This window comes from Megalops cyprinoides, chromosome 7 (assembly GCF_013368585.1).
Source record: "Megalops cyprinoides isolate fMegCyp1 chromosome 7, fMegCyp1.pri, whole genome shotgun sequence".
NCBI classification, from domain to species: domain Eukaryota; kingdom Metazoa; phylum Chordata; class Actinopteri; order Elopiformes; family Megalopidae; genus Megalops; species Megalops cyprinoides.
Genome location: NC_050589.1, coordinates 34,534,747 through 34,554,204, shown reverse-complemented (window position 1 = coordinate 34,554,204; position 19,458 = coordinate 34,534,747). Strand labels below are relative to the sequence as shown.

General features: G+C 49.8%; 1 protein-coding gene across 1 annotated transcript in view; it reads right to left on the bottom strand.

Moving 5' to 3' along the window:
* LOC118780137 (plexin-A1-like) overlaps positions 1-19,458 on the bottom strand; it is a 186,703-nt gene that overhangs the window by 69,489 nt on the left and 97,756 nt on the right. The window contains exons 5-9 of the mRNA XM_036532463.1: positions 11,609-11,709; positions 10,297-10,420; positions 9,541-9,694; positions 8,196-8,295; positions 2,190-2,304 (exon numbers count right to left, since the gene is read on the bottom strand). Of these exons, the coding sequence (XP_036388356.1) occupies positions 2,190-2,304; positions 8,196-8,295; positions 9,541-9,694; positions 10,297-10,420; positions 11,609-11,709 (594 nt within the window). The remainder of the gene's footprint in view (positions 1-2,189; positions 2,305-8,195; positions 8,296-9,540; positions 9,695-10,296; positions 10,421-11,608; positions 11,710-19,458) is intronic.

Genomic DNA, 19,458 nt, shown 5'->3' with positions numbered 1-19,458 from the left:
GAGAGAGAGACAGAGAAACAGATTTAATGGAAGTACATATTTTTACAACAGAACCAAACTGATGTAGGGGTCAACTGGCATAACCACAGGCATCAACTGCTCTGTGTACATGCGTGTGTCTGTGTGTGTGTGTCTGTGTGCGTGTGTGTCTGTGTCTGTGTGTGTGTGTTTGGCTGCTAAGGGCTTCCGACTCCAGCAGTACACTGAATTTGAACTTGTGAGGGTAATATCCAGTCAGGTGTGACTGCAGCACCTAACGCTACAGCTCCATACACATGTTCAAATGAACAGAGGGCTGCTGTCCACACACTCCGACGCATATTTACTAGACCGTAACATGAACGAAACATATAAAAATCCGCACGAACCCCATGCATGATTAGAGTCATCAATAACAATGTTACCAATCTCTAAACACTGAAAATGAGCAGTGAGCCACACAGAAGGGATATTATGCATTCAATGACTTGCTGTCTATGTCCACAGGGGAACATAACATGCAAACATTCAGTTATAATCAGAACTAATTCACCGCTTATCGTCCTGACAGACTGGGCTGGCTGTTTGTTTACAGAGTGGGAGTCGAGCAGTGGAGGTAATTCTGGTTTGCGTTGTGCGCACACAGCAGCCGCTGTTAGGCGAACCGGTGCACTGTTTGTCTGCCCTGAAACTCATCAGCGTCAGCCAGGAAGCAGCCCGCGGGCATGAAGCGCATCGCGCAAGGCCTCACAAACAGGCGTCGATCCCGGCCCGCGCGGCGCATGAGATATTCATTCCAGCCGTTTATTATTTTCCTCGGGTGGTTACAGGTGTTCTCGCCGCTTGCCGGGTACCGCGGTGAAGCTTTCAGGTTTTCAGTTGGCGTTTTAAACCAGAGTACATTCGGCAGGTTCCAGGCTACCGTTAATGCGTGGCTGAGATCAGTACGTGCCTCTTATAGCAGCACAGAAATGAGCTCATCCTTTACCTGGCTGATGTTGCATCTGTGTCTATGTAACGGAGGCCGAAGCTGACCAAACTGTTAAAGGTGAGCTCAGCTGAGTGAGACAGAGTGAGCTGGTGTCTCCCATCCCATTAATAATCTTAAACATTACATTACATTAATTTACCAGACGCTGCAGAGTGACTTCCAGCACAACAGATCATAAGTGTTCTCATAAACAGAAAAGACCCCTTGCCATTCACAGTGGCATTATGTTCTAGGTATTTATTTGAATGGGAAAATATTGTACTTTACCAACACTACAAGTTAATCGGAAAAGGAGGATTTGCTCCTGACATAAGAACAACTGTGTTTAGAATCTGAAACCCATGGTCATAAACACAATAAGCAAGTGATTAATGTATATTTTCAGGTAATAACCGGCTGGGGATAAACAGCGTTGCCCGGCGCTAACACTCGACGCGGCGGATGGCAAAGCTGCGAGCGGCGAGGGCCTCCTGTGCTTTCCCAAGACTTGCTCCCACGGTTTAATCTTTACCCGTATGAGACTCTCCAGTTCAGCGCTCCCTGACACGCCCTGCCTGAGTGCGCTCAGTGGAGCAGAAAGCCGCCCACGCTGGCCGCGTCCTACCAGCGGCGCACCGCTCGCCATCAGCACACATTAGCATACATCAGGAGGCAGAGTACATAAAGGCCTTTATTTACCACGCAAGGCACAGCCAATATTTTTTGCATTGCAATTCCCACAAAGCTCTTTAACAGTGTAACAGCTGTTTTCTGTACACAGGTCCTCACAATGAAGGATCCTATGCACTTAATAATAGAGACCCATGTGATAAGTGTGTTGCAGTGTGTAAGCATGCAGGGCCCAGGCTACGTCATACTGATTGTCCCCTCTTCCTATGAGCAGAAAACCAACATGCACATCACTATGACAGGTGAAGGAGCATTTCAAGCACTGGCTTATCAAACACTATGCAGGAGTGTTTTTTTCTGTACTTGTGTGTATACATGTGAGGACAGGCGTGTTTAGCTAGGTTTGTGTGAGCGGGCATGTGTGTATGCTTATGCATATATCCATGGGCATACATGAGTGTTTACCAATGTTTGTGTGATTGTGTTTTTGTGTGTGTGTATGCATATGGCATGTGTACTGCATGTGTGAAAAAACAGAATGAATTAATCAATGAATCAGCAGTGTGCAGCCGATACACAGGAAGGGGAGGGGCGGTGGGCGGAGACTTACCTCTGAGGTGTTGACGCGGCCCTCCTGAAAGGAGCAGTCGTGGGCGTTGTGGGTGCACATGTGCCGGTACTTGCACCAGTGGCAGGGGAAGGAGCCGTTGACGCAGGACAGGCAGCTGCGGAGGGGGGGGGGGGGCAAGGACGGCATTACTGAGGAGCACTCGGGAAACACATCAGCAGAAAACACGCTCTCTCTCGCTTTTTTCCAGGTCACACTTTCCTCCGTCTCTGCTTCAGGCCTTCTGTCACTCTCTCCTACTTTTCCCCTTTAACACAAAGTCTTTTAAAAAAGAACACTTTACATTCAGAATTAGAGCGAGTGATAAAGAGAGAGGGAGGGTGAAGGTGAAAAAGAGAAAGTCTTGAAAGGAGGGAGATTGATGGGGTTTTTCTTGTGGGAGGGGCAAATTAGCAGGATAGGGGCATGGGGCAGGTGGGAGAGAGGGGGAGAGAGGGGCTTCGCAGGTCCTCGCACCTGAAGTAAATTGACTGACATTGACTGAATCCTAGCTTTTCTGCTGCCGTTTAATGTTTAATGGCCCCACAGTGGAGATGGAGGACATTGGGTTAACCAAGGGTGAGCCAACCAGGTACATGCCCCTCACAGACCAAACTGTAAGCATGCGATGAGACAAACACGTAAAATGCAAATGCCAAATGGAGACACCAAGATCAGCCAACCAAAAAAAAAACTGAACTTTAAAATGACATAGAAGCACGAAACCACCAGTCATCATCCTCTCTCTGGAGGACAATGGTGTCATTTCTCTCTCTAAAACTTCACACTCTGGGCTCAAAACGGCTGGGGAATGGAATCATTTGGATCAATTATGCAGGTGATTTGTTCAATTAAGTCATTTAGTGATCATTTGGAACAAACATTAGAACACCACTCAAGCCCTGAAGGACCAGAGAGGTGGCTTAATTAAACACATGACCTGATTAACTGATCGATTAACTTTTATGTGTCTGGAGAAACCAGAGAATTTGGCTGACATGTAGGATTGTTACCCTCCAGAGGCCATCTTTGGTGACAATCCCAGTCAAAGGACAGAGTCATGAATTAACAGCACTTCACTCGCTCTGTGGCCCTCGGCATCCAACTCATTGTACATTCAAAGAAATGGTCTCTCTGAATGGATGAAAAGGAATGGCAACGACAGACCTGTAATTTCATCGCTGCACTTAAGCGCTTCTACAAGCCCTTATGATTGTACCCTCTCACACCTGCAGGGGTTGACCATCAGACAGAATTAGCCCGCCCATGTGGACATGACCAGCCAATGAACCCTCAAACTGAAAGGTACCATGTGCTGTCAATCACCGATTCCTACGGACCAATCAAGAGACTTTGCTCTTCTCATCAAATCATTCCGATTGGTTCGGAGGAAAGAGCAGTGACAGTACTACCCATTTCGGGATCCAAGAAACACCTCCCTCCCACCCAGTGCCAAAGATCTGAGCGCACTCTGGTGAAACCCAGTCTCCTGCAATCTGTTCAAGGAGGGACAGGTGAAATTCCCTCGGTCTCTAAAAAATCAACTGATTGGCTCCAAAGGGTCTGATTGCATCTCCAGGGCCGTCATCAGTCCTAGAGGAAAAAAAACCTCGCGACTCTCATTGAGCTCTTTCACAGAGACGAGTGGAATGCGTTCACGGCACAAAACAGGCAAATAACACGGACCTGCGCTCCCCAATTTTTGCCCACGTGACTACAGAGGGAGAGGGCTTTCTTCTCCCCCCCTTTTTTTGGAGCTGCCCGGAAAGTGGCAAAATATTTAAAGACTTACATTAAGATAATCTCCAAAGTGCGCCATAAGCCTTTCTGCAAACTCATCTTCTTTTTATTGTGGTTCAGAGGGAAGGAGTGAAAGGCGGATTACTGCTGGAAATTGGTCGTAATATCCACCGGAAAAGAAAAACAGGCATTAGCTTTCGGCCCGGCCAGAAATAAATCCATTGATCTTTTTTGCGCGTCTTTGTGAAAAATTTCCAGATAGGCCCGATGCGCTCTTTTTCACTTAGGCGCCCCATTCAAATCGCAATAATGAGTGACTCAAACTGGCTGTAATGAGGTAGAATGAATCTCTTATTGTATCTGATAAATCCCCCACTGCATTGATCCCCCCCGTGTTCCAGTGGGGGGGGCAGGGGGGATGGGGGGTGCAGATCGTGCTTTTCGGCCCCGTTTTGTTTGCTCGCCAGATTAATTCCCCGCCGTTGGCTCCGGGCATCGATCCCCCCGCCAAGACGATCGAGACGGTCACGGCCTCCGACCCCTGCGTGTATCCTGACGCGCTAACAACCCCCGACCCGCACACCGCCGCCACCGCTTCCCTAAGCCGGCGCTGATCTCCGTGGATACACTCTCCAAAGCCCCGTCTCTCTGCCGCTGGCCAGCCTCTCTTATCTCCCTGCGTCTGAAACACAATGGAGCCCCGCAGACAGAGGGTCACTGCGAGCCGTGGCGGCCGCGCGCGAGCCTTTCAGAGACGCAGAACACCGGCGCCAACGCCTTCACATCTCAAGCGGAGAGGAAACAAGTCTGGACCAAACCCTTCCCTTTCACCCTCTGATGGATGCGAATTACAGCCACCGTGCACATGGTTTTCCTTCTCTCTGCCTGCATGCCTACCTGTCTCTCTGCTTGTCTGTCTGTCTATCATTTCCATCCATACACCCATGCAGGCGGTCAGCAGTGCGGTGTAGTGGAAAGGAGTAGGGCTCACAACCAAAGGTTTGCTGGTTCGATTCCCCGTTGGGGCACTGCTGTTATACCCTCGGCCACAACTGCTTCAATAAAAACCCAGCTATATAAATGGATAAAATTGTAACCTACGTAAGTCGCTCTGGTTAAGAGTATCTGCTAAATGACAATAATGTAATGTAAAATATCCACAAATTGGTCCATTCAGTGTGCACTTGTGTGTGTATACATGTACAGTTCATGTTCAGTTCAAGTATTCATGGAAGCATGCCGGGTGTTGATGTTTGTGAATTCACGTCTAGGATTCGCCGGGCTCATATAAGCATGGCAGTAGGAGTTTCTCAAACAGAACACGCTAAAATGCTTGTTCAAGGCACTCGCAGCAGAGGTGTAAGAACGGGCGGGGCTCGTCCGTCTGGCGGAGAGAGCGTCACTGAGGAGGGGAGGAGCACCCGCTGTCCCCCCCGCACTCTCGAGGCCACTCTCGGGCCCTCGATGAGGGGGCTTTCCAACCTCTCCAAAAACCAGCCTTCATTTCGTCCCTTTCATATTGAAATCACCATTGTGCGGCGGTCGGAGCGCTCCCCTTTCGGGACAGGGCATTATCCCGGGCACAATGGAGGCAATTTCTTTTTCATTCATTTCCTACCCCCCCCCCTTCTTTCTCTCTCTCCACGCTCCCTTCGTTAAAAACGCATTGAAAAACCTGGGTGCTCGATTAAGCTATTCCGCCAGCCTTTTTAATGCTAAACTCTGATATTGTTATTATGCATGTAAATAGCTGGCGGACCGACTCGCCGATTCGCCGTGCCAAGCCGGGGCCTCCCGTGAGAGAGCTCTTTATTTGGAGCCCCCTACCCCCCCCCCCCCCCCCCCCCCTCCCCCAAACGCTGCTGGCACACAGCACCAGCCCGGCAGCGCACGCACGCTGGGGTCAGAGGTCGGCCGCGAACGCACAATGGGAGCCGGCCGGTGTGGGTTTCGCCGGGAAGACAGAGCGGCCGACACGGCTCCCGCGGAACGCCTCGCTCCCTCAGCCTATCACACGCCTCCCGGCTCTGTCTCTACTGCGCAGAGAGAGGCACGGCTGTGAGGCGGGGCTGGCCTTATCTGATCACACGCAGCCTCGGTCTCTGCGTCTGCCAGTCTCTCTCTCTCTCTCTCTCTTTCCATCCCTCTGTTTTTCCTCCCTTTGTCTGCTCATTTCCTTTCATCTCTCTCTCTCTCTCTCTCTCTCTCTCTCTCTCTCTCTCTCTCTCTCTCTCTCTCTCTTTTCACCTGCCTCTCTCCCTCTCTCTCAGTTTCTGTTTCAAGGTGCTCTGCTGGCATGGCGTAGAACAGCGTTGCCAGAGCAGAGGTGACCGAAAACAACAACAGGCAATGACTAATTATACAGCTAAGCTCACAGGTGGCTTACCAGCACTCTCCTTCAGACAATCAGAAAAATACAACACATTGAATAGCAACCATCACAATAACAAGAATTACATGGGAACAATAACAATTACACAATATGTAATAAGTACATGCACAGACATCCATGGCTACTCATTACTGGGTTTCTTTTCTGGATTTTCCATCTCCCTCCAGCTTGTCTTTCTCCCTCCCTAGTAATTTTTCAACAGCTATGTTCAGTTATTATCTCCAGCTCTCTCTTTTCAGAGGGGGCAGAAGTCAGGCGTTTCATCCCAGGCACCTAAGCGGGCGGGTTCAGCTCCGCCCCCTCTCATCCCATACGCGGGCGTGACCGAACCCCACTCTGCTTCCAACTCATCCCCTATGTACAAAGCGTGCTCGCCCTCTGATAAAACTATTAAAGGGGAAAAAAAAATATGGACATATTTAATCAAGTAGTAATCATAGCTGCGGGGGCTTTTCCATTTCATTTTGCCTATTATTTCCACCTCAGATGGGACAGTAGGGTGGTTAATTAGATGAATATTGCTGGAGTATGCAAATGTATGCCATTTCTAAGTGCAGGGTCGAGGAATAATCAGCTTGATAAATAAAGGGGTGGGGGAGGAGCGGGGGCGTCTGGACATCTTCTGGTGTGGGGAACATGTGGAGCAGCACAGAGGGATCAGCTTCGGGTCTTACGAGCCGGGGGAGAGGAGGGGAGAGGAGGGGAGAGGAGGGGAGGGTGGGGAACAGTGGCCCTGATATGAGCCTGTGAGCTGGGTTCAGAGGGAACACACCCTCACTTGTGACACATTTACTGACACAAGCCCTGCGAAGGTTTCAACATCCCAGCGTTTCTTCTACTAGTCAGCAACGAGTCACATGCCCACACACACACAAACACACACACACACAGACAGATACACACGTGCATGTACAAGCACGGGTATATCTTAAAAAAAATAAATGCACAAAACAAACATGCAAATGTGTACAACCATGTATGTACAGACACAGATATACGCAAACACACACACACACACACACACGCGCGCGCGCACACGCACGTATGTCCAGACATTGATATGCTTACAAACACATGCACGCACACACCGCAGTGAAAGCGCACTGGACCCCAGGTGGATATAGCTCACCCCAGTATAGCCTGACTGCATTGACTTCATAGATGCACCGAGTCACCGGATCTCAAACGATCTCATCAGGGGTAACAAACCCCAGCATCTCAAATAAAAATCTATAAGCACACATATACACAGCTGGATCACTTTCAGCCAATAAGAGGCGTTGTGAGTGTCATGTTAGGCTGTTATTTCAGTGCGTACGGTCTGTGAGATGTATATTCGATTCCTGGTTTCTGATATGATTTTTGCGTGAGATGAGCCGATGAGTCATGCGAGGGAGTATTGGGTGTCTGAGACAGAGCACCTCAAAATCCTCAAGAGGGACACTGTGGTGACTGGGAGGGGTCTTTGGGGGATGGGGCGTCCTGCTCATAGGTCCTGCACCATCTGGAGCCCTCCCCAGCCCATACACCCCACCACCAGCAAGTACCACAGTCATCCCACTGGTGGTCAGCTGGAATCTGTCACTCACACAGCGGGAGGGGAAAGGGGGTTGGGGGTTGCGTGTCCATTTCCACGTACACTATCTCAGTCTATGCCCCCAGCTGTGGCTTTTGTCACCTCCAGCTCCTAGTAAACATGGTCATTTTTACCACGCTCAACCCCCCCAGCAGCTGTGACTTCCGACCTCTGTGTGCTCCACAGTGATTGGATGGGGAAAATATAGTGGGCAGGGAGGGATGGGATGAAACAGGAGGAGAGAGAAAGGGAGAGAAGAGGGGAATTGAAGGAGGAAGCCAGTATAGGCCTCTGGACTCACGACTGGTGGACGCTGCAGTTGTAAAAGACGAAGTCCACGCTGGCGAACTTCTTCCCCGTCTCCTTGGACTTCAAGTACAGCTTGACCACACGCTTGTCACCTGCAAAGAGACTCAGATCAGTCCCGCTCCTCTGATCTCGAGGTCGGTGCTGTTCCTCTGATCGCAGGTCAGTGCCTCCCTTCTGATCTCAGATCAGTGCTGTCCCACTGACAGCAGGTCAGTGCTCTTCTACTGATCTCAGGTAAGTGCTGCTCATTCATCTGGAGCTTCTGAGAATGTAGGTTTTTTTTTAGAAGGAAGAAACAGAAGGAGGACAGGGAATATAAAGCGGAAAACACACTCCCCCTCATTTGGATCGCAGCTGAAGCCCGACACTAGAGTCAACCAGCAGCGCCTCTTAGATTTCAAGCTTTTGAAGTCATTATTAGAATGAGAGAGCAAATCGGTTCCTCTTCCTCCTGCCCTTCATTGGTCTAAATACCAGTATGATACCAGATGTCTGTGAGCTGGTCGGGACAGCAGTGACATCTGTGAGCTTGTCAGACCAGCAGTGAGACACGACATTACATTTGCTCAGCAGACGGTCTTATCCAAAGCAACTCACATAGCCTACAATTTTACACATTACCCATTTATAGAGCCAGATATATACTGAAGAAACTGAGGTTAAATACCTCGCCCAAGAGTATGATAGCACATGCTCTGCTTTTGCGTTAGCCCTGTTCGTTACCACTACAGCACACTGCTGTCTGAAGCCTGTGAGCTGATTAAACCTCAACTGCTGCCCTTTCCAGGCTCAAACATACCCTGAACAGAGCCACTCCCAACCCATCAGAGCCAGCTGTGCGCAACACTATCCTACATTCCCCCCTGGTCAGTGCCGGGGAGGACGGCAGCGGTCACATCCTACCCTGCTGTCTGATAAACGAATGAAAGACAGGCTCCTAATTAATACTGCTTCCTCCGATGACACTGCCCAAATATTTCACTGGAGGTCGTTCAAGGCAGCCGGAAAGCCGAGAGCTCTGACCTTCAGTCACCTCTGCGGAGGAGCTCGTCAGAAAGAGGAGAGGGAGGCTTGGCAGCAGAACACTCGGAGCGGACATGGCGGGGAGATGTACACAAACACACACACACACACGCATGCAGGCAGGCGCACACACGCATGCACGTGCACACACACGTGCGCACACACACACACACACACACACACACACACACACACACACACACACACACACACACACACGCACACACACGCACGCACGCGCACACACACACACACACACGCACGCACACGCACACACACGCACGCACGCGCACACACACACACGTATGGCTCACCCTGGCCGCGGGTGATGGGCACGACGTCGCGGGAGGAGGGGGACAGGCAGTAGATGTAGCCTCCCTCGATGCGGCCCTCGCTCTCTGTGTAGTCCTCGAAGGAGCAGTTGACCCCCGCAGAAAGGTCGGGCACATTGCGGGCCTGCAGCACCAGCTGGGGACACAGGTTACACAGCTTACATTTTATTCCATAATACCCGAGTATACAGTGCAGTCATTTACTGTTGCAATTCAGGTTAAGCGCCTCGAGTGGGGGGTTTCCCGCTTGGGATTTGAACCTGCAACCTGCAACAGCCTCATGCCAGTAATCATTCCCTAAGAGTCACACTCATTTACTCACACACACCCTAACACACAGTAACTCACAGACACAAACACACACACACACACACACACACACACCCTTACACAAGGTAACACACACACACGCACACAAGCACACACACCCACACACCCATACACACAAACACACCTACACACCTACACACACACCCACACACAAACACACACACACACACACACACACACCCTTACACAAGGTAGCACACACACACGCACACGAGCACACATACCCACACACCCATACACACAAACACACCTACACACCTACACACACACCCACACACAAACACACACAAACACACACAAACACACACACACACACACACACAAACCCTTACACAAGGTAGCACACACACACGCACACGAGCACACATACCCACACACACGCACGCACACACACAGCGCGTGGCGAACCTGCACTTCGGACATGGTGACGGAAATGTTCCTGGGCTGGATGCTGAGCTCCACGCACTGCCGCGGGTCTGAGGCAAAGCGCTGCGGCTCCTCCGCCCGGTCGCACCTGTCCTTCCGCGAGCAGCTGCCAGGGGGAGACAGAGAGAGGGAGGGGAGAGGAGTGACCAGGAGGCACTTTCAACACTCTGCACGGCACGCCACCTTCCAGGAGGGTCCGCACCAAACGGCCATTAGCAACGCGTTACTGCAGGCGTGAAATACAGCCGGCGCTGACGGCCGCCTTTTAAAGGAAAATAATAAATACTGCTTTTATGGTATTAATCCGCTGAATATGCACTATCTTTGGTCTGGTGCGATGAGATTAAAAGAAAATGAAAATGAAAATGCTAACTATCCTGTCTACTTTCCCCAGTCAGCAGAAAAAACACCCCAAACCGCTCTCCTGAGATTTTCCGCTTTTATTTATCGTCATCGCAATAAATTTCAAAACTGTGGCAAAAAACAGTGACGATTAGCATCAGTCATGCTTGGGTGAGAGAAATCCTGGACTGGGGGGGTTGTGTGAGAAAGCTTTTTAAACACAGCGGAAGAACCTGTGAAAGTACTTTGGGGTTTTTTTTTTTTTTTTTTTTGCATTGCGCAAACAAAACACCCAAAATAATACTGATTTCAATCTATTGGAAATTGGCGATGACACACCGCAGGGAGCTGCAGGCAAGATGGTGCCTCTCTGTGAGGGTCTATAAACGGTGGATTTATTGAGCTGGAAATGAACACCGCCATGAGAGAAGGTCAAAACACAGCCACGGGAAGGAAGTCTGACCGCCTCTAGTCGCTGACTGCGTTCATGCATTACTCTATCCTCAATTTAAACAAGGGCCACAGATGTTACACAGAACAGTTTTCCAGCATCTGTTTGAAGTATTGCGTCAATTAACATAACTCCACCAAAAATTTCCCATAAATGTTCACAGACAAGGGAGCCCCTCCCCCTTCTTCCAGCTCTGACCAATCCTAGGTCACAGTGGCAATTCCCAGAATTCACTTCCATCAGTGTCTCAAGGTCTCAACTCAAGGTCTGTGAACAGGGGCCTACAGCACTCCACCCATTTTCAAACGGCATCACCCAGTGACCCTTTCCTGTGCTGTCTGTGTGTTAATGCTGTATAATTGCACTGTTAATGGATTATAAGAGAGAGCACTGGATGTTAATCAGAGAGCTCTGTCTCCGCTCAGCAGATACAGACAGCATTAATCCTGTTGTTGTGCAGTGGGCCTGGGCTATAGGAGGTGAAACAGCGGCTTCACTCACATGTTGTGGAGGACACACCAGCCACAGTGGGGATCCCTGGAGCCGAGGCACTCCGCACAGCTGGTATACTGCTCGCAGCTCTCCACTGGCACCCGGCTCACCTGCATACACACACACACACACACACACACACACACACACAAAGAAAGAAAGAGACAGAGATGCTCAGTTTTCTGATTAAGATGAACAGATCCGCATGTAACAGTACATGCAACTCATGGAGTGTTGCACTGAGGCATCAACTTGTTCACAAACCAGCATGGCTTGGATCTCATTGTCTTTTTCAGACCATTCCTATGGGTTCGCTGTTCTCTCTCATTACTGCCCATCAGTTCATTGCATTAAAGCACACACTCTGTGAAGTACTCAATTTACTCACTAAAGGCACTATATGAAATGAAGCCTGACTGACTGATTGTCTGAGGATCAGATTGACAGCAGGGCTAATTACTCCAATCAGCATATGTGTCCTGGACAATACTCTCTGACTGGACACTGGACACACCCAAAGCTGAAATGCCCAGATTCCATCAGTCAAAGGCCTAAATCTAAGCCTCTTCCAAGTAGAGTACCTCACAGTACCACACAAAAAGTATATGGCATATTTACACACATATGCAGCTGTGGATGTATGTCTGCATATGTCTCTCAGCACGGTGACGGACACGTGATTGTCAGCTACCCCAAGGCTGCCCACTGTCTGGGAAGGGAGTCACCTATGTGTGTGTGTGTGTGTGTGTGTGTGTGTGTGTGTGTGTGTGTGTGTGTGGAGGAAAAAAATCTCAGTAGAAGTGACCACCAACACTGACAAACAGGAAGAAATAACTACTTGGGGGATTCTGTGTATTTAAGGATTCATTTTAAGGTGCTCTGTGACGGATTTGACAGCAGTGAAAAATCTAAGTCCTTAAAACCATAGCAGACTGTGTACGGAGTCGATGTGTCAAGCCGCCACAGACAAATGGTCCCGGAGCGGGGTGTGTTTGGAGCAGCAGCGTCGAATCCGGCGGTCCGGGCTCAGACCGGCCCAATGTGGCTCCCCGCACCCTTATACATCACGGCTGGCCTGCCCGGGTGTTATTCTAAACCCAGTCGCAGGCCAGGTATCATGTTACCACTGTGGGCAACCTTTACATAAAGCGCCAGGGAAAAGGGATCCCTTTAATCTGACCGTAAGCGCACCGAACAGCCCCTCTGAGGAGAGTAATTATACAAGAGGACAGCAGGAATCAAGGACGATATCAACCCCCCCCCCCAGCCCGAAACTCTGCCTGGCACAGGAACAGCTGCTGGAGGCCTGCCAAGAGGAGAAACGGCAAAAGACTCCTGCTCACGTTACAAGAGGAAAGACTGAGAGGGGGGTGTAGAAAAGAGAAACGGGCTGACGGGTGACCTACGGGTCGGGGGGGGTCCTGGAACAGAGAGTGTCTGAGGTTGGGATGGGGCAGCAGGCCCCCACGGGCCTCAGGGTGGGTGACGTGTCTCCTGTTTGGGGCTTTGACCCGTTAGTAACAGGGATGAGGCTGAGACATGTTCTCAACAGATCCGAAACGTACACGCCGCCTCGGCCCGCGATCAGAATAACACGGCTCCTCCACCGCTTCCGTTCATTATAACGAGACGACACAACAGCAGGTTCTGCAGGACACGCAGGCCTTTCTCCTTTCTTTCCCTCCTGTGCTTAATAGATATTGTTGTAAGCAGACGTACACCTTTTATTATAATCCTCATTTTTTTATAATTGTAGCTCTATTCAGGATCATTTTAGGCTTCAGCAAAATGAGTGCGATATTCAGGGTTTTTTTTTTTTGGGAGATGTAGAGAATGTGACCGCGGGGAGTGCATTCAGTAGACTTTGGGGAAGAAAAATACATTTCAATTACCGATCTCGGGTTACGGAGCGAAGATCCTTTGTCTCTTGCAGGATGTGGAGCAAATTATCGAGAGGGCCTATTCATATTAAAAAAAAATGTCATTTTCATCTAGGTTGATTTAACCATGTGAGAGCTCGATTCATCACCTGGGCAGGGAGGGAGGGAGGGGAACCGGCGTGGATCCTTAAATAAAGAGCCGCTGCAAATGAGCCTCTATCATTCAGGCTGCGAAGGAGCGCGTCTTAATCAGACACCATGAGAGGATGCGGGGAGGTGGGGGGGACAGGAGCGGCGCACTGCTCTAATTGCGGAGAGGATATTCCGGATAGGCGAGAGCGGTCGGCTCCGCTGCCTTTCTGTAATTGCTCCACGGGTCTGGGCAATTTGCGCCAAAATTGGAAGCACCATCGGAGCACGCCGCCATGATGGATAGGCCATTCTTAAATCAAACCCCCCCTCCCCGTGCCCGGAGAGGAAAAAAAACTGACAAGGTTTAATTTAGGGAGAGCAAACTTTTCCTTCAGGAGGGTTTTTTTGCCTCCTGTCTCTGCCTCCTGTTTGAATTTAGCCGGGCACAAAAAAAAAAAAAAAGAATTGGCAAATGAAACCATGCATCATCGTCTCAGAACCAGACAGAGCCTAAAGAGAGAGAGAGAACAGAAGAGAGATAGAGAGGGAGAGAGAGGGGGAGAGAACAGAAGAGACAGGGAGGGAGAGGGATAGAGAGAGAACAGAAGAGCAATAGATAGGGGACCAGAGTGAAGAGAAGAGTGAAGAGAAATGTAAATGTAAATAAATATATGTATGTGTGTTTCTGTATGTGTGTAGATGTGTATGCATAATTTTCAGTTGTCATTTTATTCACATAATTATGTGAAAATTGCTTTGGAAATACTGTATATCTGTGTGGTCTTGCCAATAAAGCTTGTCTGAATTTAACTGAATTCAACTGAGAGAGAGAGAGCGAGAGAACAGAAGAGAGAAAAAGAGGGAGAGAGAAAAAAGAAAGATAGACTGCAGAGGGGAGAGGGCCAGAGAGAGAGATCAGAGGAGAGAGAACTTGACTTCTGATTTTCTTCACTGCACCATTAAAAATTCCAAAAAAATGACAAAAAGGTACTTCAACCACAATCCCACCATACAATGCACATCATGCACCCCCAATCCCATAACCCACTCCTACCACAACCACTGCTCCCCTAAAGAAAAGAACAGAGAACAGAGAGGGAGGGAGAGAGAGGGAGGGAGGGAGAGAGAGAGAGAGGGAGGGAGGGAGGGAGAGAGGGAGGGAGGGAGGGAGGGAGAGAGAGAGAGAAAGAGAGCAGGACAAAAAAAAGAGCAGTAGAGAGTGGTAGACACAGAGAATAAAAGAGACATAAAGCATGAAAAAACCTCAGGGATGTATGTGTGCACCACCTGTTATCCAAATAATAACCCAGATCGGTGAATGAATGTGAATAAGCCCACGGTGCTCCTATAGGTTCCTCCGTGAAGGAGAAGCCGGTGCGGGTCTGCATGGCCTACACTAAACCGCTTCACCGCAGCAGACTGCTGGAAACAGGGCCGTTTGTGTGGGCAGGTGAGTATAATTCTGTGTTATCTCCCGTCGACAAGCTTCCCCGTGCCGTACACTTGAGCGAGCTGACTGCAGCAACGTGACCCGGCTTGCATTCGCCCTTTACATCGGTTTCGTAAGCCCAGCAATAGCAATTCGGCTGACAGCAGATCCAGCACAGTAGCAATATCACCCCTCCCTCCACCCCCCAACCCCCCCCATCCCTTTACATTCAAGTCCAGTGTCAACAGCCCCTCACACAAAACGCGCCTTCGCTCCGGGGATGCGTCCAACATGCGCCATATTGCTGCCAGTCTAATTAAATGCGAAACGCGTGAGCTTGAGTTGCACGTATTATGACGCAGTTCCCTGGGAGGGGCGGGGTGGGGTGGGGTGGGGTTCTTGGAAAGCTAGACCACTCCTAAGAATTTCTGGATAGGCACATTAAAGGTTAACATAACATGGCCCGACGAGCCAGCTCCACTTATAGATTCGCCGTCATAAACACCTTCCAATGGAGGTGGGGTTGGGGGGGGGGGAGGGAGAGAAGCTATTAACTTCTCATCAAATCCACTCCCGCAACCAGGGCTACACCTTGCATTAGCGGCCTCCCGATTTCAATAAACGTCTATCAAGGAGCACTTAGCGGGGCCTAATTCACGCCTGCGTTTAAAGGACACTGATTGTCAATACAGTCCTGCAAACAGGATCAGATGCAATGAGACGTGATGAGAGGAATGAATAAATATGGTTACCGGTAGTGCGTTTCCCGGGTGGCGAGGGCCCGGACCTTTGTCCTGGTTTGCTCCTTTGGTTCTTTCCCATTGTTGCCTGTGCTGCCAGGCTACATTCATATATATTGTTGTCTGGTTTAAATGTCTGGTGGTTGAAGATTAAGATGAAGTCTACCCAAGCTGGTGTTCAACATTCCCCAAAACAATGCTATGAGGTGACTCAATGAAACGGGTGCAGAGAACACGCTTGTTACATTAAAAACATGGTCTTCATGTACTGGTCAAGCAAGCTTCGTGCTAACCAGAATTTTGATTGGTGCATTCCTCTTTGTGTAAATGGAGGGCGGGCTCTGATTGGTCTGGTCTGTCAGGGTAACGCCCCCTGATTTTTGTGCTCTCTAAATGGCCATGCTCTGGGAACTCACCTTGAATAAAAAACAAGGGAGCGCTCCGTCTTTTTTAGCCTGCGGTCCAGAGAGCAGGAGAAGCGGATCCCATGACAGGATGGAAGTCGCGTGCGCTAATGATCTCCCGGCACGCTGCCCCGCTCCTCGCTGCCCTGGCCGCATTAAGACGGCTCCTAAATCACATTTCAAGTCATCCCGCTCCCTCTCCTCCTCCTCCACAAAGAGACTTTCACATCAAGCCGTGACCTTCAAAGGGCTCCTTTTAATTGCCTCGGGTAGGTTTTCTGAACTGTACTCAACCCTGTTAAACCACATTGATGCTGGGAGGGCTTTTTTCTCCCCCTTCTTGTTCCTAAATAATGTATCTCCCTGGGACTGGAATGTACGCCCTGCCAGTAATTACCTCGTGGAGGATCTGGTGGAGTCTACATAAGTCGGAGCCCCTTGAGTATTGTCCATTGTTTTTCCCTGCTGGTGCGTGCCCCGCCGGACGCAGCGTTGTGGCTTATATCCTGTACTCAGGAACACAGGACGCAATCAGAGCCCCCCGCTGACAGCTACTGTACCGTGCGATGAAACCCAGCGCGGTAATGCGGACACATAAATCATTCATCAACGCAGGGGAGGAACGTGTGAAGCGCGGCGGGGAGGTGCGCGCGGCGGAGTCAGCTGCCTCGCCGACGATGACACAGCATCAACCTCCATGAAAACCTGTCAGTGTCCCAAGAGAAATTCTTTTCTTTTTCTCTCTACCAGCCCTGCACTAGTCTTCAAAAAGCGCCCTGTATGGTGCCATGAGAGGATCTATGGAAACTGTCAAATACACCTCAAGCTCCAGTTAAATGCATTTATTCCTGGAGTATTCATTCTTGTAGTTTGCTTATAGCATTCTGTAGTGCTTTTTGTACATGCACCTCGCAGTCTGGGAGTGTTGTTAGCCTGGTCTGACACTGTTGCTCATGTATCTCGGATGGATACACTTCTGTTCTCTTGTGGTGGAAGTCTGCTAAAGGAATGTAATGTAACGTATATTGAAAGTTAACTTTACAGGAACATTCTTTTCTTCAGAAAACAACCCTTTAGTCCGTTTAAAGACACCTCACTTCATGGCTGAATCAACAGCAGAAGGGGCAGCTGTCCGATTGCCGCACATAAATCTAATGGGCAGTCATCAAAAATGTTTATCCGCGGTTAAGCGGAGAGTTTAATGCCTCCCCTAGACCTCATGGGTTGAGGCGGGAGAGCGCGCGGCCGGGGCTACCGGGAACTTTTAATTAACTGCTGGAGAACGCGGGGAATGGTAAATTGTTCTGTCACTTTTGGAAATGGAGTTTTTGAAGTCGGAGGCACGACAGGGCCCTCCGCTCTGGCATTTCTATTATCCCGGGAAATGGAGACAAATGGAAAAGAGAAATGAAAAAAGGGACAAACAAGAGCATCCCACCCGCTCCCCTGCCCGTCACCCCTGCGGCGGCACGGATTCAGCGTCAGGGGGGTTTAAAGAAAAAAAAAAACCCCAGCTGCTCATGGCGATTTCCCTTTTTTGGGTCTGTTATCAGGAAGCGGCGGATGAAAAGGCGGGGCGAGAGGGGTGCGGCAGGAACACGGCCTCAGTGGGTTCGCGGCCGCGTCCTGTTCTGACATGTCCTGTTCCTCTACATCTAAAAAGCGTGACTCCTTTGTGTAGTTACAGGGCCTGGTCTTTCTCTGCAGGCGGACAGCAGGCGGTGATGTCAGCTGACAAACGTACGGCCTAGGTCTACCAATCGAATGTGACTGCGGGAACAGCCGGCCTTCTCAGGTGACGGCCGCACCTCGGGAGCACGGCTGTGACTGATAACACGGATAACATGCTGGGAAGTGCCGGAGTGGGGCGGCAGCGCACAGATCCCAGTGATTACAGACAACATTCCTCGCTGGTGAAAGATCCAATCTGACCGCATCTCCAGCATCAGTTGTCGCTTGCACAGGGGCATGTGATAGCTCATTCAGCCCCTACAACCCGCTCTGTTCCAGCACAGATTCTCCACTGGGAGAAAGCTCCCTGTCTGAGAACAGAGGACTGGGGGACTGTATCCTTCTAACTCCTCCCTTTGGAGAAGGGGAGCTTTAAAGGAAGTGCAGAGGGCAAAAACAAATTCATTCGCATTCCCATTTAGTCACAACTGTAGTAACCACCAGCCTGAGGTAGCTCTTTTGAGAACTCCGCTTCCCCTGACACCTGGGAGTTGTAGTTTCCCTTGTGTCGGGTGGTAGGGGAGTAAAGACAAACTGGGCATAACTTTTTTACTCTATGAGGCACTGGAGACGGGACAGGCTTTCCCCTTTCAGCTCTCTCCAGAGCGTGTGAGAACACACAAGCAGGCAAGGCCAGCAGGAGTGAAGTGCCCTGCGCAGTGAGCAGCCCAGGTTTTTAAATTCATAACACAGACTGCCTCGCAGCAGCCACTGATGCAAAACCCTAGTGCAGGCTGGGAAATGTAGGAGGAACCTGGGAGGTGTGGCTGTTCCATAGGAAACAGAAGAGACAGCCCTCCTCTCACAAAGAGAGGCATTAATGAAAACGCATTTATGGAAGTGAAAATGTAATGATGCCTTTTAGTGACTAATTAGTGACACCATGCCTTTTAGTGACTAATCGATGTCACTGTGTGGGATTAAAGCCTGGTGTTGTAAAGTTACTCATGGAAAATTTGATTTTTTTTTTTTTTTTTTTTTTAATACTTGCTCACTACCTCTTCTTACCCAGGACTCAAAGAAAAAAAAAAAAACAGCAGCACCTCATCCAAGATTTGAACATTCTAATCACTCAACTAGCTATTCTAGATGTCTAGTTCCCTAGCCACAATGTGAAACTGCTGGCCCAAAGACGGAGCTCAGACAAGTTAGTATATTTTGAATGTGTCAGAGCTGGGATTCAGATAAGCACTTGGTAATGACATTAAGAACTTTAGTGACATCGGAACACATGCTAGCCACACGGACAGAATCCATAATCCACCCATGAGACCATGAGCCATGGTGACCTAAAAGAAGGCCTCCCAAAGGAGGAACGAATGAGCACTCTGGAAGATAAATGAACATAACCTCCTTCAGCTCCCCCCTCCCCCCCCCCCAACCCCCCCCCCCGGCAGGAAATACGTTTCACCCCGGAGTGTGTGGGACAGCGAGTCTGCGCTGGCGATCCAGTAGTTTACAGGAGGTAAAAGGCCAAGTGAGACTTGTTAATAACGCCCTCAGTCTCCGCTGACACCCTCCCTCCAATCATCCGCGCGGGATA